The sequence below is a fragment of the Pseudonaja textilis genome, chromosome 2, assembly GCF_049901715.1.
Source record: "Pseudonaja textilis isolate UNSWEBS1 chromosome 2, rPseTex1.2, whole genome shotgun sequence".
Taxonomy (NCBI): Eukaryota; Metazoa; Chordata; class Lepidosauria; order Squamata; family Elapidae; genus Pseudonaja; species Pseudonaja textilis.
In genome coordinates this window covers 96,639,085-96,657,237 of record NC_141991.1, presented here as the reverse complement: position 1 = coordinate 96,657,237, position 18,153 = coordinate 96,639,085, and the positions used below count along the sequence as shown (strand labels likewise).

Below are 18,153 nucleotides of genomic sequence, written 5' to 3'. Positions count from 1 at the left end.
TCCATTGCTGTCCTATGATGGTTTCACCCAGGTTTAACACCTCAGTAATAAATCATTTTTGTTGCCTTTGGCATCCTTGGTGGAATGCACAAATTCTACTCTAATGGTATTGTGAGAAAACTAGAAATTCATTTTATTCTATTGGTTTGTAGAGGGTTGTTTTGTTATGCTAGACATGTCCACTTTCTCTGCATCTTTAATGGTGAGTGGAGAAAAAAAGCTAAAGCTGCCAAAAAGCTATCATGTTTAAGAAGCTACCTGGATATGGCCTGTCACAGCCCAGCTCCTATCAGAGTAAAGGCTCTGACCTTCAGCAGCTATTGTCCAGCTAACAATGTTCTCTTTCTGATCTGGCATGCAGCATGTGTTATAGTAGCAAACTTTATAGGTTCTGATGCAATCTCAGCAATCAGTGTTATGTTAGATTGAGGGTGGGGAGGGTGAAACAATGAGCTTGAGTATGGGGGCTCTTTTGCTAAGCATGTGCCAAGCAGCAGTCGCTCTTAGCATGCTCTGCTATGTAGAAGCATTTACTGTTATACCAACAGGCTAAGCAAGCATCTTTATGTTTCTGTGTATGTGTGCAAGTAAGAGCTTGGGCCTACTGTTATTTGAAGAAATTACTCAAAGTAAGTGTACCATCTGCAACATTCTCGCGCAACTATATTTCTTGCTTCCTGCATCTTAATTTGCAACTAACTCAAAGAGTCAGAATTTGGTGAAAACTAAACTAAACTATGGCAACCTTACTACAGTGGCCTTGCCTTTATAGTACAGACATACTGATCATATTAACAGTCTTTCTCAACTTGAAAGATACCTTGGAATCTGGACTACAGTTCATTCAATCTCTAGTCATCATACAGTAGTCATTGATACTGGCTGAGTATAATAGGAATCACTGCCCAATCCATCTGATACGTATCGAGGTGTTCACAGAATTCAGCAGCCTTCATAATGATAAAATGAGTATCATTATGTTGCCATGCAAGCTCCTCTCCTTAAATACGTGCTTGTGACATCACAACACCAATTGTAAAGGAAGGGAGTTTGTGTCACAATGGCATGCATTTGTTTCATTGTTTACCCACTCCTGCAGTTGCCTTTGGTTTGTACTAGACTGGTAAAGGTTCCCACCATGATGATCTCTTGACAAAAGAAAGCTATCTTGAGCAAACTGCATTTTAATTTAGAATAGCATTTGGTTTTCCATATTCTCAGCAGAGGGTACCTCATCAATATGGTAATAATGCCACATATTAAGAAAATATAGGAGAAATTCTTAACGCTTTGATTCAGTCCTGGTACTGGGTTAATAATGCCTGCAATGTAGTCTGATCCAACAGTAGTCTAACCAGCTCCTAGAGGAAAGTGTCACTTTCTACACAGCCCAATCGTGGGGACTATGGTGCAAAACAATGGGTCCTGTTTGTAGGGAAGGCAGGAAATGGTATTGATTCTCCTTTTTACCCTTTTGCATGAGCTTTGCTTCAGATCACCAGATCTCGGAGACAGAGAGCATTAAGGAGGCAGAAGATGAATCTGCTAAATGTTTCACAGTGACAGCTCAAAGTAAGGCTCAGCCAAGACATCTCAGACAGGTCATAGTTTTTCTAAGCAAATGTAATACTCTGTGATAACTACCACACCACCACACTGCCTTTATTTGATCTTCCCAAATTTGGTAATTCTGTTTCCTTAATAACACATGCATAATAACACTATTCTCCTTGCCCAATGCTTTCATTAGAATTCTTGATCATTTGGTGGTGTTAACTTTTCTCTTACATCATGGCTTCAAGGAACTATTAAGAACTCCATGACAGCCTAATTTTTTTCTCTGGCTGAAATGAGTCCTGGACATTGCTATAGAATTTTTGTTGTTGCTATTGTTCTTTGATTTTTTTGGTAAGAATTAAAGGAAATTAAATAGTTAAATAGTTACTGCTGGTACATGAGTAAATAATGATCCAATATATAATTTAGGGTTGACTCATCATGTAGTTCTGTTAACTTGACACTTAAACAATGCCCATACAAAAACTATCTTGAAAAGGCTGATGCTAATCAAATGAATACAATTTTAGATTCTATTATTATCTTATTTAAATCATTTACTTCAACCTTTACCCCAGGGAGTATCTTTACTGATTGCATTTACAAATTCTCCTCAGAGAAAGACATGAATAGTTCTACATTATTTTTCAGTTCCAAATAGAGTAGCTTTTGAAATGTTTCATTGAAGACACTAATCACATTGCGTATACAGTTTGCAGCTGGACTTACTTTAGTGCTCTCAGAAACACAATCTGACAGACAAGGAGATATTTTCAAAATATTTCTTTCACTATTTCTACCTCAGAAAAATAGTAGAGACTGGAAAACTCAAGAAGTTCTTGCATATGTTCTTCATCACTTCATTTTTGTAGGACTTTGAAATAATTCAAACTATATTAGCAAGTTTTACAACAGAGATGTTTCTTCAAGAATTGTCCAGAGCCATGCAGATGATATGGGAAGTATAGACAAGATAGGTAGGTAGGTAGGTAGATAGATGGATGGATGGATGGATGGATAGAATGAGAATGAGAATTATAGCTACACCTGTAAGAGGCTACACTCTTTTAATAGTCTTAATTTGCTCTGAAGTATGATTTTGTCTTTGGCTTATTAGGATGATGCCATCTTAATACTTTATATGATAGGGGCAGGTTTCTTTAATTTTGTTGCTATAGACACCGTAAAGTTCAAAATGAACTTCAAGCCTTCTACTTTCAGTATAACAGTTTCCAGCTCAGGGAAGTTTAATTCATCTCCCTGAAATCTTCTAGATACCTCCTATTTTATTTCCCTAGATATGCAAATAACGTACTCTGAAAAATCCACAGTGGAAATATTTGTGAGGGTACTACCCTGTTTCTCCAACAACACGGCCTCCCCCAATAGGAAGTCCCAGCATGTTTTATAGGCATGAAATGAAATTAAGCCCCTCCCCCCAAATTAAGGCCTATATTAAAACATGCACAATGGAGGGAAATGGTGGGGGGGGGCTTGCCATTAGGAAGTACTTTTGTTGCACACCCGGATATGGTGCTGCCTGTGTTGACCCCGATACAAAGTGCCCCACCAACACCGAGGTCAACATCCAAGCCGTCACCGCCCGCCCGCCCGAAGATGCAAGGGGGGGGGGGGAATTAAGTCACCCCCGAAAAGACGGCCTAGCCATTTTTTCGGGGCTCAAAAAAGAATAAGACCCAGCCTTATTATATGAGAAACACAGTACTACTGGTCATATTAATAATAGTGGCAGAAAAAATAGGGGTGATTAATTAAAATGCAGTTACCAGTGAAGAAAATAAAAGCACATATTTGCTATTTTCTCAGTTTGTGATCATTTGGAAGAAGTCTCTTTCTTAACTTCCTATTTTATATCACCATCACTTCTTGCTTGTACAGTGAAAGACTTTTTTGATCAAAACAGCATGTTCAGCAATCACTAGATCAGTTGGTCACAGTCTTTTTCTACCATGGCAAGTCTTTTTTTTTCAAATTATGCTATAATACCTAATAGTATTCAAATCTGCATCTATACACTTACCAATGTATACACGCAAGTGTGTATGTATCTTTATTTCTCCTTTTTGGAGGAGGGTTTATGCAGGTGCTACTATATATAACCTTTCAAAGGAAAATGGTTAGTTATATTGTTCAGATAAAACAGCCTTTCTGTTAGTTAGAGACAGTTCAAGAATTGGGTCACCCAAAAAGCACCCATGGGAGCAGACTCTGCCAACCTTGCCTACTAGATAAACCATATATTTTACTTATTAATTCCTTCCACCAAACAGTAGATCTTTCATCAATCTATCAATATTTTGACAGGATATAAGTAATATTTTAAATCCAAACAAATAGTATATAAGCAATGGATTTTCCTATCTTTAATTTTTTAACATCTTTCTGTTTCTAATTTTATAAATGTTCTTCTTTTTTCCACTGACCAGCCCCTACTTACAGATTTTCTGTAGATTCTGAAGAAAGAATCTGCTTCTCTTGGGTTGAACTGGAAACACTGAAATAGAAGAAATGGGAAAATTCAAAAACTATGGGCTGGAGTATTTGTCTATGTTTGGTTTGTGCATAATGTTGCAGCTTTTACCGGTGGCTGACGGTTCCAATGGCTGGGGCTTGTTGCGGCATGTTTGGGGGAAGACATGGGGCCTTGCTGTTATATCTGCTGCTCTGCTCAGCTCAGCATTACTCAACTCATTCCTTCTGAGGCTGCCTGTCCCTTTGTGGTGTTGTCTAACTTTTTCAGTTTTGGGTGAAGTAATCAAAGTAGGAGATGAGATTTTCGGCACTAGGCTAGACTGGTTTTATGCATAAATATGACATTAACTTGACTATTCTTTCCTTACACCCTCCCCACCTCCATCCCTTTACCAGTACTATATTCTAGTTTCTCCTCCCTTCCCCTTGGTCCTATACCTCCCTATGCTTTTATATTTATTTCCTTCTCTCTCTTTCTTTCCCGTTTCTGTGTGCACCGTCTTGTATGGCTGCGACAGAGGAGGAAGGCGCGACCGCGTGGGAATAATCTCAGTGTATGTACTGCAGCCTGGACTCCTGGTTCTATGCGCTCGCTGCCTCCAGTTCCCTTCCCCTGGGCTCCTCAAAGTAGCAAGCTGCCAATTTTATGTGTCCATCTAGTCTTACACACACTTTTCTTTTCTACTCTTTTAAGCTGAAGCCCACATGGTGACTTTCCTCATTGCTACATTGTGCTATATAGGCACATCTTTCTCTCCAGTCCATGATTCTGTTGTCCTTAAGTCTACATTAGGCTTTCTCATCAATTATTCTCTTATTCTCTGTTCCTTCCCTCTTCCATTATCTCTGCTTTTAACCATGCTCATTATTCAATTCCTGCCTCTGTTGTCTACCATGCTAGTTTCATAAGTCACTAAATAGTTATCTAAACCCCATAACTTAATGGCAAATGAATTTTCTGTGACTACCGTAGTTTAATGGAAAGTTACTGTTGGGAAAGGGAGCTTCTAAACTAGATCAGATTTTTATTTTGTTTATTGAACCTAATTTGCATAGCTCCATCTCATCCCACAATACTTCAGGTATTCTAACCAGGGTTCTATCCTTCCTTCAACTTTCTCCCTTAGAAGGCATGAAGAAACCAGTAATTGCACCAGCCAGATTTTCCTCCCCTTATGAATAACTTTACTGGTGACCAGTCTGCAGCACCTTAAAAGATTTTATAGGCCAAAATCCACTTCATCATACACATCTTAAACATACTTGTCAGTAGTATCACAATCACGTATTGGTATGCTAAATCCACTTTTCCAAAAATCACCCCATTAAGTCCATTGGGAATTCTTTTTCAGTGGATATCCATGATTTTACTATATATCTCTTCAATTTTAAGATTGCACAAAATCTTGTTTATTTTTGTCCCTTGGATGCCCCCCATCAGTTCTTACCATTTTCTCTATTTTAATTTGGAGAATAAAAAGTTAATACATGAAAACAAAACCTATTTGCTTTTTTTCATGTTTCCAATAAATCCTGAATCCTCGATCCTAGAACATTTGCTGTTCTTTCTTGTGCTAGATGATTAGCTTTGCATTTGTAGTTGAGGAATCAGAAGTACATTTAGCCAGGCCTTTCACAACTCTTCACTGTCCTGTCTCCTGGTTTTTTAATTTACCGCAATAACTCTAGAGCAGGGATGTCAAACTTGTATCGTCACAGCGGCATCATGTGACATATCAGGACTTTTCCCCCCTTCGCTAAACTGAGCATGGGCATGGCCAGTGCTTGACGCATCTGGCCTGCAGGCCGCAAGTTTGACAGCCCTGCTTAGAGGCAGAAGTGAGAGCATTAGAAAGTTTCCCTTGGTTTCTGTGACAAGTTTGGGGCATGGAAGACAGAACTGCCAAAGAAAATGAAGGTACAGCATTGAGTTTTTGATCCCCCTATTGTGTATGAGAACTCTGCAGTTGATGATTGGCTTACATTGCCTTCACTTAGTGAATTGATAGCATAATAGATATGACATGGCCACTAAACATCAGCCCCCAAAATAATTATGTGCAGTGAATCTATAGACTGAGTTCTTCCAATGAATTATCTTCCTTATTACTATGACTTTAATACAAAGAAAATGCTTCAGAATTCCTAGCATATAAGTACCAAATATCACTCTGACAAGGACAAGACTTATGAATTTTATTTGAACATTTTGTTCAGGTAAGTTTAGGATGGATAGTATACCTATTCTAACTCAAGAATCATAAGCTATTCTGTAAGTAATCATTATGTAACTGCAAAAAAGAATAATCAGTTATAAAATTATAGCTTTAGAGTAATTATTTCATCTTGAAGATTATATATGATAGCATGAATATTAAAAAGACTGGCATGTATGTTTAAAAAGGAGAGAGAAATTATACTAGTTAACATTTTTTTCTGACACAATGTTATCTCAGGAAAAAATAATTTCAATTTACTGGTATGGGAGTTAAGTTACTTTGATGAATTCTGCACAGAAAATTATAGTTAATATTTTAGTGGTCCTAACATAAAACAAAATGAAATTAAATGTTGGGTTGCAAAGTTCAGCTGTGAAAAAGAGGTAGTTGTGACTCTGCATTATATGCTTACTAACATTTATGAAAGAATTGTAAATGTATTACCCTAGAACAATTCCCCAAACAAGCAAGCAATGCAACAGAAACCTCTGGAGATGACAATCCCTTCTCAGCTATAGAAATCTTAGTCCTTTGTTCCTGAAAAGAAGTTGATATTTTGATTTTAGGATGTGCCACTGAAAGACTGAAATCCAATATAGAACAGATTAGGTATTTATAATGCAATAATCTCTAACTTCTGTCTTTACTTTAATAACTTATTCTACCATTCTGTATTACATTTTTAATATAGTTGTAACATTCTGTCATATGCTGTCTTTTTCATTAAGTTTACCCATGAAATTGCCATTTTGGAAGAGAGATTGCTGTTCTCATTTCTGCATCCCATTAGGAATGGACAGGACATCTTGAAGAAGAAAAGTTTGTTCAGTTGTAGCTGATGTTGTTTAAGATAATCTCAATCCATTCTCAGCCCTTTCCCCAGGCATTGTCATGTCTTTCCATCAATCTTAGAAAACTATCCAAAAAAGCTGATTCTAAGTTGCAGTTTACTAAGGAGATTTTAGCAATTCTTCAACCTTTGTTTGATTATTTACAATTGTGGGTTACCATGCACCCTATTCCCGTGTTTAGGAGACAACCACAACAGTTTTCTGTTGGGAAGAGGCTTCTGGGTGCATATGCATCTGTTCCTCTAGGTGGGAAAAGGGGAAAGATATCAGAAAGTACACCAGTTACAAGTGAGTAATTGCTTTTTCTTTTCCTCTGTGGATCAGAAACAGCTGAATAGTAAGGAGCTGGTATTTTGGGTCTTCAGAAAGACCTGAACCTAGAACTTCAAGATTCTGTTTCCAAGTCTGGTATTACTTCTTCAAAACAGTATAAGAAATCAGGAAGTAGATTTTTCTGGTATTTCAAGGACAAATAGATCTGAGCAAATTCTTCTACTGTATCATATAGGGAAATAATGTTAGTTTTTCCAGGATGATGATTGCTTGTCCAGTTTATCTTTGCTCTGTACAAACATAATGATGGAACACACTGTAAGATATAATACATTGTGAGATCAAGACACATTGTTGATTACATATGAGTAGAATATTATCTTTCCCTAAAATTTAGCTAGACTATGCTGAAAACTTAAAACAACAGAAATATAGTAATAGGTATAGTAGGTCCAGTCCTGTCTGATATTTGAGAACAATTAATCAGTGGAATGGCTTGCCTCCAGAAATTGTGAGTGCTCCTTAACTAGACGTTTTTAAGGATAGGCTGATGTAATTGGAGAGAGACAGCCCCTCAGACAACCTGGTTACGTGCCCTCAAGGATTTTAAAGGTTAAAACCAGCATCTTGAATTGGACCTGGAAGCAGACTGGAAGCCAATGCAATTTGCAGAGCACACATAATCTGCAGTGCTGCATTCTGCAGCAGTTGAAGGTCATGGATACTCCCTCAAAAGTAGCTCTATGTAAAGAACATTATAATAATCCAGTATGAAGATAGCTAGAGCGTAAATGACTGTGAGCAGGCCCTTCCAATCCAGGAAATGGTGCAACTGGTACACAACACAAAACTGTGCAAATGACCTCCTAACATGACTGCCACCTGCTCAGGAGTGGAGTTGTGAATCTAGGAAGAGCTCCAGATTGCACACCATGTTTGTCTAGGGCAGTACCAACCCATCCAGAACCACAGACGACATAATCCTAGAACCTGATTTAATGGGTCCATCTTCCTATAGCGTAAAATGGCACTAGAAAAACCACATGTCTAAGCTTGAGGAGAGAGAACAAGAACTCCCCCAGTTTCAGATCACATAGCCATTGCTCCAATAAAAATATCAAATATGGAGCGTGACCATTGTCTCATGATGGGCTCTGAATTACCTGGGATTGGTCCATGGACATCATGGTGCAATCCAGAATGGAATTGAACTCCAGAATAGAAATTACTATGCAGCAGTGAGGTTGGTACAGCAACACCAATCCCAACTGATCCTCAGAGTCTAACTAAGTAAACAGGATCTTACACCCAATGATCTGTGGTACATTATCACTCTCCTGTCCCAGAGTCTCAGCTGATGCCACACCCAATTCCTGCTTGGCATATTTCCAAAAGGACTAACCCTTTCCAGACCCAACTAGATTTCAGTGGTGCATACTAGAATGACCCTCTCATCAACATTTAAATCACTGATGAGGGATGCCTTATTGCAGATTAATCTGAAATTCCATAGCAGTAGCAGAGGCCAGGGCTACTGAAGGTCTGCTAACAGAGTACTGGGTAGAGACCAAGAAACCTGAACACAAAACTGATATATGGCAATAATTCCATGTTCCCAAAGGTAGCATGCTCCCAGTTTCCCATCATACATTTGCAAGGTCCATTACTGCCATAGTAGCACCTCCATCCCCCCAATGACAACTCAATCCCCAAAACCAAAGGCTCCCAAATCAGAGACTGGGTACCTCCCATTGTCCTCAGCTACCATCCCCAGGATGGGTAGCTGGGCACACTGAGACACTATAGCATCACCAGTTCTCAGTGCGCTCAACAGCCACTGTCTTCCCACACACTACCATATACCCACATACAGTACAACACATTCACACAGAACTCTCATTCACCCTCATTCACCCTATCTTACACACTCACAGGCACCCTCTCCTCTGCCATTCCCACCATGTGGTAGGAGCTCCTCTCATTCACCCATTCCCAATTCCTCCTCTGACTCTTATTCAGAAGGGGGAATAAATCCTTTCGTAGTACCATTGCTGCAGACAGGGAAGCCACATTGCTTTCTTCCTTCCTTATCAGGAATACCTAGAAAGAGGGCAAAGTGATCTCTGCAGAGGGAATTGAGTCCACTGTAGCTTGCCACTCTGTTGTAGCCCTCGTTCTTTAAGCCACCACTTGAACAAAATCTGAGGGTCCAGAGCATATATTATAATAGTCCAAAGAACTGGGCAAAAGAGTCTGGCATGTTCAGTCTGGAGAACAGCATTTAAGTAGCTGTTATCTGACCAATTCTTGTGTGAGAGATGTATTTAGAGTGCTCAAGATCATGACGGCTGTTCTGTATGCACTGCCACTTGAGGGCATATTTCATATGAATCCTCCTTTGCTTTTCAGTATATAAAGCTTTTGGTTCTTCTGGAGATGCATTATCTAAAAAAGGTATTTCTACTAAGGCACTTAATTAGATCTGGCATTCCTTTCTCAAAGGAATGTGGGAAGCTACATTTCACATTGTTTAAGGTAGTATAGAAAAGCTTATAATATGCTGGCTCAGGAACAGCTATATTTATAATTTGGCAGGTAATACAAAAGATATGCAGGTAAGGCAAAGTAAATAAGGATGATGATATTGCAATTGGCATCAGTATTTCTGTTCATAGAACTGTCAAGATAAGTAATGGTAAAAATAAAAATACTCAAAATCATGGTTACTAAATCAAACAAATCAACTATGGGTAAGGAGAAAATTTTCAACTCCTTTTCTAGGAGCAAAAAGTATGGAAACAACTTAAAAATATCACTGAATGTTATTCCGATTCTACAGATTTACCTCCATGCTTGAATTCATGAATGATATAATAACTTTTTAAAACGTGCATGCTGCCCAACTCTCAGTGACTCCAGATATCTCACAATAAACAAATTACAATAAAATAAAATTTTTAAAAATTCAAGATTTGTTCGGAATTCCAAAATTCAACTTTTAGTTTTCTATTTCATCCATTTTCTACATTCTGCAATCTCAAACATATTGTGATTAAAACTGATTTTTAAAGGAAAATAGTAGACTGAGACTTGCAAGTCTTAATTTTAACTAGAAAATAAAACCTAAATGTACAATGGACACATTTAGAGAAACAAAACATTAAAACGACTGTATATAAATAATATATTGTCATAATATAGGGAAGGCAATGTGGCTAGGATTATTTTCTTTGGCAGTTTTTCATCTCACAGAATTATCTGAATATATTCCAAAAAATTGAAGGATTGCAGTGGTGAATCCAACATGCAGTGAAACACCAGCTGTTACCATTAGCCTCATATACTAGGACTTCATAGGCATTGTTAGATTTTTTGTTCTTAAACATGAACAAATGCAAGACAGTCCTTGACTTGAAAGTATGCCTCTTGCTCAAAAGAAAAAAACATAAATTGAAGTGATAAGATAACAGGGATGGGTGGGAGAGGGATGATTAGAAGGATGATGAAAGACAATCTTGGCATTTTGTCTTCAGCTAAATAAAGGTTTAGGACTTGCCATATATAACTTGTCAATCCTTAACAAGTAAGCTTCTACGCTGGAGCTATTTTGTGACAATGTGACAACATTAGATTATTCAACCCCTCAAATTGCCTAACCTTATTTGTATATTGTAAAACTTTAGATGAACAGTGCTACATATTACTATATGTAAATATTATTTGGTCAATTTGGATTTACAAATCTCAACTCGGTGTAGATGAAATTGAATATACAGTATATACTTAATAACTATTGCTTTTATCTTTATTAACCTACCAGTGAATAATGCATGTTGCATTTTATCTATAAAGTTCTGTAATTTCTAAATATAATTTAAACCTAAACCTGAGTCACATTAGTGGATTCAATACTTTTCACATTATGATAATTTAAAATATCACAATGTGCTACAGATTTTGTACATAGAAACATAAATTTTACTTAGAAAAGGCTTTTTGATCATCTTGTGGAGGCTTCTATGTCTGGAAAGAAGGATGGCATTTTCCTTGTGCCTTCCTCCTAAATCTTCCCCAGAAGTCTGGGAAATGGGGAATTAGAAAAAAAAAAGAATTTGCAAAATCTTCCTCCCATTCTCCAAAGCTGCAGCATTGACAAAAGCCTTCCATGAATAGAAAGAGATCATAAATCCTGCAGTGATTACAAGGTTTGGCTCTTTCCTTTTCTTTGCTAAGGCTTACTTTTGCTTAAACTTTTTGAGCATGTATCTCACTGAACTGCTCCTCTGAGAGTAAATGTATCCAAGCGTCAGGCCTAGCCAAACCTGACAGTTTTGAAATTGATGAAAAGCAGTAAAGATAAATAAGAGACAAAGTGGCTATATGTATGTGATTGGATGTTTCCCCTGTACATCATAGAATTGTCCATGTTTCTATTAAATTATTGTCTTGCATTTAATGTTTTTGGGTTACAAGATCATCCTTTGACGTGTATTTCTTGGGACGTTCTTGCTGCTTAAAACTTGCCAAACTTCCAGCTCCACCTATTTATTCCTTATATTTTTAATGAAAAAAACATTACTTAAGAAGTTGACAAATGGAGAAGCACCAGTCTCCAGTGTAATCTTTATTTTAAAAAAATGCCTCTGTGTAGGTCCCATTGACATTAAAATGGTGAGTAATCAAACTGTGTGTTGTTCAAAAATGTGCCCATCATTCAAGAAAAAATGTGGAGGTAAACTAAACTAATAGAAACCGTCAGAGAATGGAACGGTTATATGGATACAACTTTATTTGTAACTTTATTTAAGCCAATCTCATTCAGGGATGGAGGAGGAGGTAAAGGCAACATCCTGGGGGAAAGACAGAAAAAGAAACGTTGGCAGAACATATTTCTGTAATGGTTAGGTGGAACAGGGAACGATCCAATAAACTAGACTTTCTGTTGACTTTCAAATGAACTGAAAGTCAGTAGTTAGAAATAGGAAAGGGGGAAGAAAAAATATCTATCTGATTGATGCTGGTTCCAGTCTTAAGTGCTATGACATTTGAAATAAATTTACAAATTCTGGAAGAAAATAACAATAATTAGAATTCAACAAACCGTGTGACAGAGTTACTAGCTTCAAGTAACTTCTTAAGCAGCAGTTAGTAAGTAGCACAATAACTGAATATATTGGCATCCAGAATATGTATACTTATTTAAAAAGAGACTTCAGGCAGATTGGTTAAGATTGTTTAAATCTAATTTTCCTCACCGTGATTAAGGTTCTACCCAGATTCATGAAATAGATGAATGACAGAGGCAAAGAGAAACATGCAGAGGGCAAAAGAAAGGCATGGTCAGAGGCATCAGAGAATCTGATGGTTTCATCAGAGTGATGAAACTTTGCAGCATCACAACGCAAACAACACATGTATAAGAGACCTTAAAGCTTCAGTTGCATTTGTACAAAGTTCATTTCATTGCTACTCTTCCCCCAACATTTCTATCTGTGGAAGCTTGAACTAGGTTATAGAGTGTATGGAATACCATTTAATTTGTTTAATCTGAGGATGTAAATATTTTTCTTTCTCTTACGATAGGTAATCTCTTCATATGCATTTCCTTTGGCCAAAGTTTTTTTCATGACATTGACCAGAGAAAATAATTTATGCTTTCATCTCCAGTTAAGAGCATCCATAACCAAAAAAAGCTTCTGTTGAGTTGGTGCTCATATAAAATATACCTTCTTTTTAGCTCATTCAAGAGAGGAATGCACTATGACAACTGTGTTCTTCTTAGCAATCTTCACAATGTATTCCTGAGTTCATTGGAAAAGGAGAGAGTCTCAGTTGGATGTAACAAGATGTCATAATCCTCAGTTTAGGCATAGAACAAATGACAGGAGAGACTGGTATATATATCAACAGTTTTATATATCCCATAGTTTTATAAGTGTTATAGAAAAATTGATAAACAGTCTGATAGGATATGATTCTATTTCTCTGGCTGGAGTACATTTAGTTGAATAGTAGCCTGTTTCTGTAACTTTATCCCACATTTTACAAAACCTATAGGCTTTTGCTTTCTTATAAGGCTCCCCTAATATTGTTAAACTGGGTCTGTATCTCTCTCCAGACCATTGCTGATACAAGTCCCATAAAACGCTCTGCCTCCATGTTGGGCCACTCACGCTCCAAAGGTACGCGCTTGGATGATTACTCTCTAGAAAGAGTAATTCCAGAGGATGGCCAGCGACATCACCGCCGACGGGAGCGGACTCACCGTACATCAGAACGTTCACTGAGTCGATACACTGATGTGGACACAGGTAAAAACAATTCAAGACAAATGGAAGTCTATCCTGGGGAAGGGAATGGGAAGCCTGTGGGATCCCAGGAAGTTATTTCTTCTCTCAAGTGGACACAATTTCAAAGAAAACACTGGGTGTCAGCCTCCCACTGGTTTTATTTTCTAAGAAAGTCTATGAGGCCCATGCAGGGTTTACTGATAATTTTAGAAAGAAAATATACTTGAGAATAATTATTTGTTTTGAATATACTAGATTCCCTTCTCTTCTTAACTAATCCCATCTAAGACGTCTGAATGTTCAGTATCAGAAATGAGTCTTTAAGATATCATTAAAACGATAGTTAAATGAGATGTCCATGTGACCGATTCACTTAATGACCATAATCCTGGTACTTCCAGTTCTGGTTGATAAGCAGTCTCACTGGTTGTTAAGCAAACAAAGCCTTAGATAAGGTTGTGTGCCTCGAGGTTGTGGGAGACCCTAGGAGGTTCTGTTCAGGAGCTGGATCCTTCTTGCCCAAATCAACAGAATTTTCAGCCCTTAAGTGAAGACACTCTACACACAGCCTGTGTCAGACATCCCAGCCCACTCATCCACTCTGCGCTCCTTATCTTACTACACTGCTTCTCCACTGTCTGCTTTCAGCTCCTTCTCATCTTGGGGCTGGCCAAAAGAGCTGCCCGCCAAAGGATTTCAGTTCCTCTCCATGCACACAAATAACTGTTCTGGTGGATTTCAGCATTGTTTTTTCACCCTGCCAAGGGAGCTTAGCTATCTTTTGTGCACAAAAGGGAACTCCTTTGACGTGGGGGGTGGTGTTTGATTGGAGCTGAAATCTTAAGGATTTCAAGTCCATTTCTGCACCCTACCAAAGGAATTTAACTCCCTCAGCAGACACCTCTTTCAGACAACCCGAGATGAGACGGAGTCCCTCTTGACAGTTTGCAACTTCTCTTGCTAGCTTCTCCATTGACTTTCTGGCAGAGAAGTTTGTAAATGACAATCACATGTATGTAGAGCACTTGGCAACTGGTGAACAGGTTGCCAAGCATCGAATCACAATCATGTGATTGCAGTCAGGTACTCCAATAAAATAAATAAATATGTGAACAGAGATATGTTTTGTTAGTCCCAATTTAGTATTAGTCTACTGTATGAAATTAGCCAGTGGATATTCACACAGCTTACAAGCATCTTTCAAATATTTCATCAGCTAAGCATCTGAGTTGGGAGTTCACTGAAAAGCAATCCTAATTTGGCTGCATGGAGGTCCAAGTTCAGACATTACACCAATTTATTAAAGTTTTGAGTGATCTAAATGCTCATTTGGAAGATGATAACCCAGGAAAGCAATTTACTCTGTAGAATATAATATATACTTTGGAGTCTTAAGTCTTGGACACCAAGATATAATATAATAATCACCTGTTTGACTATCCAAGCCAAGTAAAATCTGTCTTCAATGTTTTTAGTATTTTGGCAGACTCTTCTTTTTCTTTTTTTTTGCTGGCCTATTATACAGAGCATTATCAAATCATCTTAATATATTCCTTATCATTTGTTTAGAACAAATGCATTGGATTTTAAATTGTTTTGTTTTTTCTGACTGGTAGGTCTGGGTACAGACCTCAGTTTGACTACACAGTCAGCTGACCTACCTCCCAAAGAAAGGGATCAAGAACGAGGCAGGCCTAAGGATCGGAAGCACCACCACCATCACCACCACCACCACCACCATCACACATCTTCTGACAAGGAGCGATATTCACAAGAGAGGCATGAATATAGCCGGCCTCGATCCAGAGATCGACGATGGTCCCGCTCACCAAGTGAAGGCCCAGAACATGTGCCTCATAGGCAGGTTGGTATGGCTTTCCATTCCATATTGTGCTTCTAAGGCAAGTGCCTTTAGTATTCAGAAGCACCTATTTGCTTCAAGAGTGTCAAACTCCAGTTATTCATCTACTTGTGTAAACTTGCTAATGATGATTAGTCTGCATTGTTTTACAATTTTGGTTCACTATGAAAATTGTCGTGCAGGATCTAGTTTTCAGCCGATCAGTTGTTTCTGAAAGACCACAGCTTTTTGCAATTATAATTAACCTTGCCAGTTCTCTTCGGCAGCATATGCTACTCAGAGTATATTTTCAGGATATGGAAATAGGCCAGCTTTACCATAAGATAAATTTATGCTATTTTCTCAAAGGTAGAAGCAGAGATAGAAATAGGTAGCACGGTATTGGCATATAAGATTTCTGAGATACACTGTCTGCACTCCTTAGGTTCACCTGCAGATCCCAATTCCGTTGCCAGTTTTAAAATAAAACAATCTGTCAGTTTACTGAATTTCTGTATATAAAATGAGAGCAAGACAATTATTTTGTCTTTCTTCTTAACCAGCACTGGATTTCCATTTAGCTAGCATCATACAGTAGCTTACGATTCTGGATAGATATGAGCTTGGATCATGTTTGTGCTTCTTCAGCCGACCAATTTATATCCTTCAGATATAGTATTCATTGTTGTTTCTGTTTTTGCTTTTCTTGAACTAAAAATACTCAATTTATCCTTCTAGTTAGTTTGCCTTGGTACGCTAATAGTTTTCATTATTTGTGTACTTTGCCCATATTATTCTTTTTTTACAGCAGGATATCATAAGCTTGCTGGATTAAAATGAATTCATAAAATGACATTTGGAGTGTTGTAAGATAGAGCTTGTGATATCCCAACTGCCAAATGTCTATCCAAATGGCTTTTATCTCCAAGGGGTAGGCATTTGTTACATTTTGAGATGGCTTGAGAATTATTCAAACTGTGGGTTTACATATTTAATTTTTGCTCAGAATTTGTTTTATTTTTGGAACAACAAAAAACATGATTGGCCCTGGAGAGAACAGATGGAACCAGTGACATTCTCTTGCCTAATCTTACCAAATAAACAAATACACTATGACTCCAATGACTGAGAAAATCAGTGTGGAATACCTTTAAAATAGCAATCATTCTAGTATTCACATCAACAATTGTGGAACAAATTAGAACTATCCTCAGCTGGTATTGCAATTTTCAGATTTAGGGAGTCACGGTGTGAGCAATTTTCAATGTCAACTTAGTTCACGTCAATTCTACACTTGAAGTTCATAGAGGTATTCATGGTAATATACTGTATATCAGGTGTCAGGGTTCCAACAGTTCACATCAGGTTCATATGGACTTATAGATCTCAAACATGTGGGATGACATAAGTATGCTGGTAACATTGAACTCTATGATTCCTCCTATGAAACATTCAGGGTAGAAATCTAGTAAAATAATAAATAAAGTGGAACAAAACCAAAGATTATTTTATTTTCATAAGTGATGGTTATATATAGTAGCACATGTAGGAGTAACTGGTCACCAGGACTTTGCTATCTTCTGCTGAGTTTATATGGTTTATAGGCACTACAAGCCTTGAAACTCAGACACTCTACAGAAATGGTGGGGGGGGGAACTTAAGCTAAGGACTGTCCCTCAGCCTTACTTGGTTGTCGTTTTAATTTGATATTGGAGAAAGAAAAAAAGAATGTATGTTGCCTTGAACTTCTTAGGGAAAGACAGTAGATGGCTGAGTAATAATATTATATCAGCCATTTTTATTTCTAGAATTTATAAATCTGAATTATAAAGGTACTCCATACTTTAATTTGACAGAAATAGACATTTAGGTGGGGGTTGTGTGTGAGAGAAATGAATATAAATAACTTTCCCTGAAAATAAAACCCGGTCTTATTTTCTTTTAGACTTGAAAATAAGCACTCAGGCTTATTTTCGGGGAGGTCTTATTTTTTTAAATGCAGGAAGCGGTGAACAGGGAACTGACAGGAGTGGAAGCGCAGCTACCACTGACCCCACCTTCTCCATCCCACCGTCTGCTTGCTGGTGGCTGAAATGGGTCAAGCTCTCAACATGCCCCAGCCTTTACCTGCCCTGCCTACTGGGCCAGCTTCTGCTGGAACATTTCTTGGCCATGGCACCTCATATGGGCTCTTCACCCTCCAGGCAGGGTGAGTAGAGGCCGGGATGTGCTGAGAGCCTAGACCCGATTGAGGCAGCAGCCAAGCAGACAGTGGGACAGAGAGGGTGGGGGTAGTGCTAGCTGCCCAAACAGTTTTCACCCAGAGGGAGACAAAACTTTGTCTGCTTACAAAGGGGACTGTTTGAAACAGAGCTAATTGCTCCATTTCATACCATCCTCTTTGCAAACACACAAAGCTTTGAATCTCCGTCATTTCTCCGTCGAGGTGAAAAATTGTGCTGTAAGTGACTTTCTAAAGTGAGCAGCTCCACCGACATTAGGAGCCTTGTAGGGTTCTGCAGCAAGCGGCTCTATTGGCATGAAGTAAGCAGGTGCTGAGTATGTAGGGCACCTCCACCACCCCACCACCCCCACTTGATTTTTATACCTGTGCTCCATCCCACCTCATA

General features: G+C 38.2%; 1 protein-coding gene across 1 annotated transcript in view; it reads left to right on the top strand.

The window, feature by feature from the left end:
* The window catches only part of CACNA1A (calcium voltage-gated channel subunit alpha1 A), a 345,788-nt gene that overhangs the window by 319,488 nt on the left and 8,147 nt on the right, over positions 1 to 18,153 (top strand). Inside the window, exons 46-48 of the mRNA XM_087924614.1 lie at positions 4,569 to 4,604; positions 13,512 to 13,704; positions 15,300 to 15,547. Of these exons, the coding sequence (XP_087780740.1) occupies positions 4,569 to 4,604; positions 13,512 to 13,704; positions 15,300 to 15,547 (477 nt within the window). The remainder of the gene's footprint in view (positions 1 to 4,568; positions 4,605 to 13,511; positions 13,705 to 15,299; positions 15,548 to 18,153) is intronic.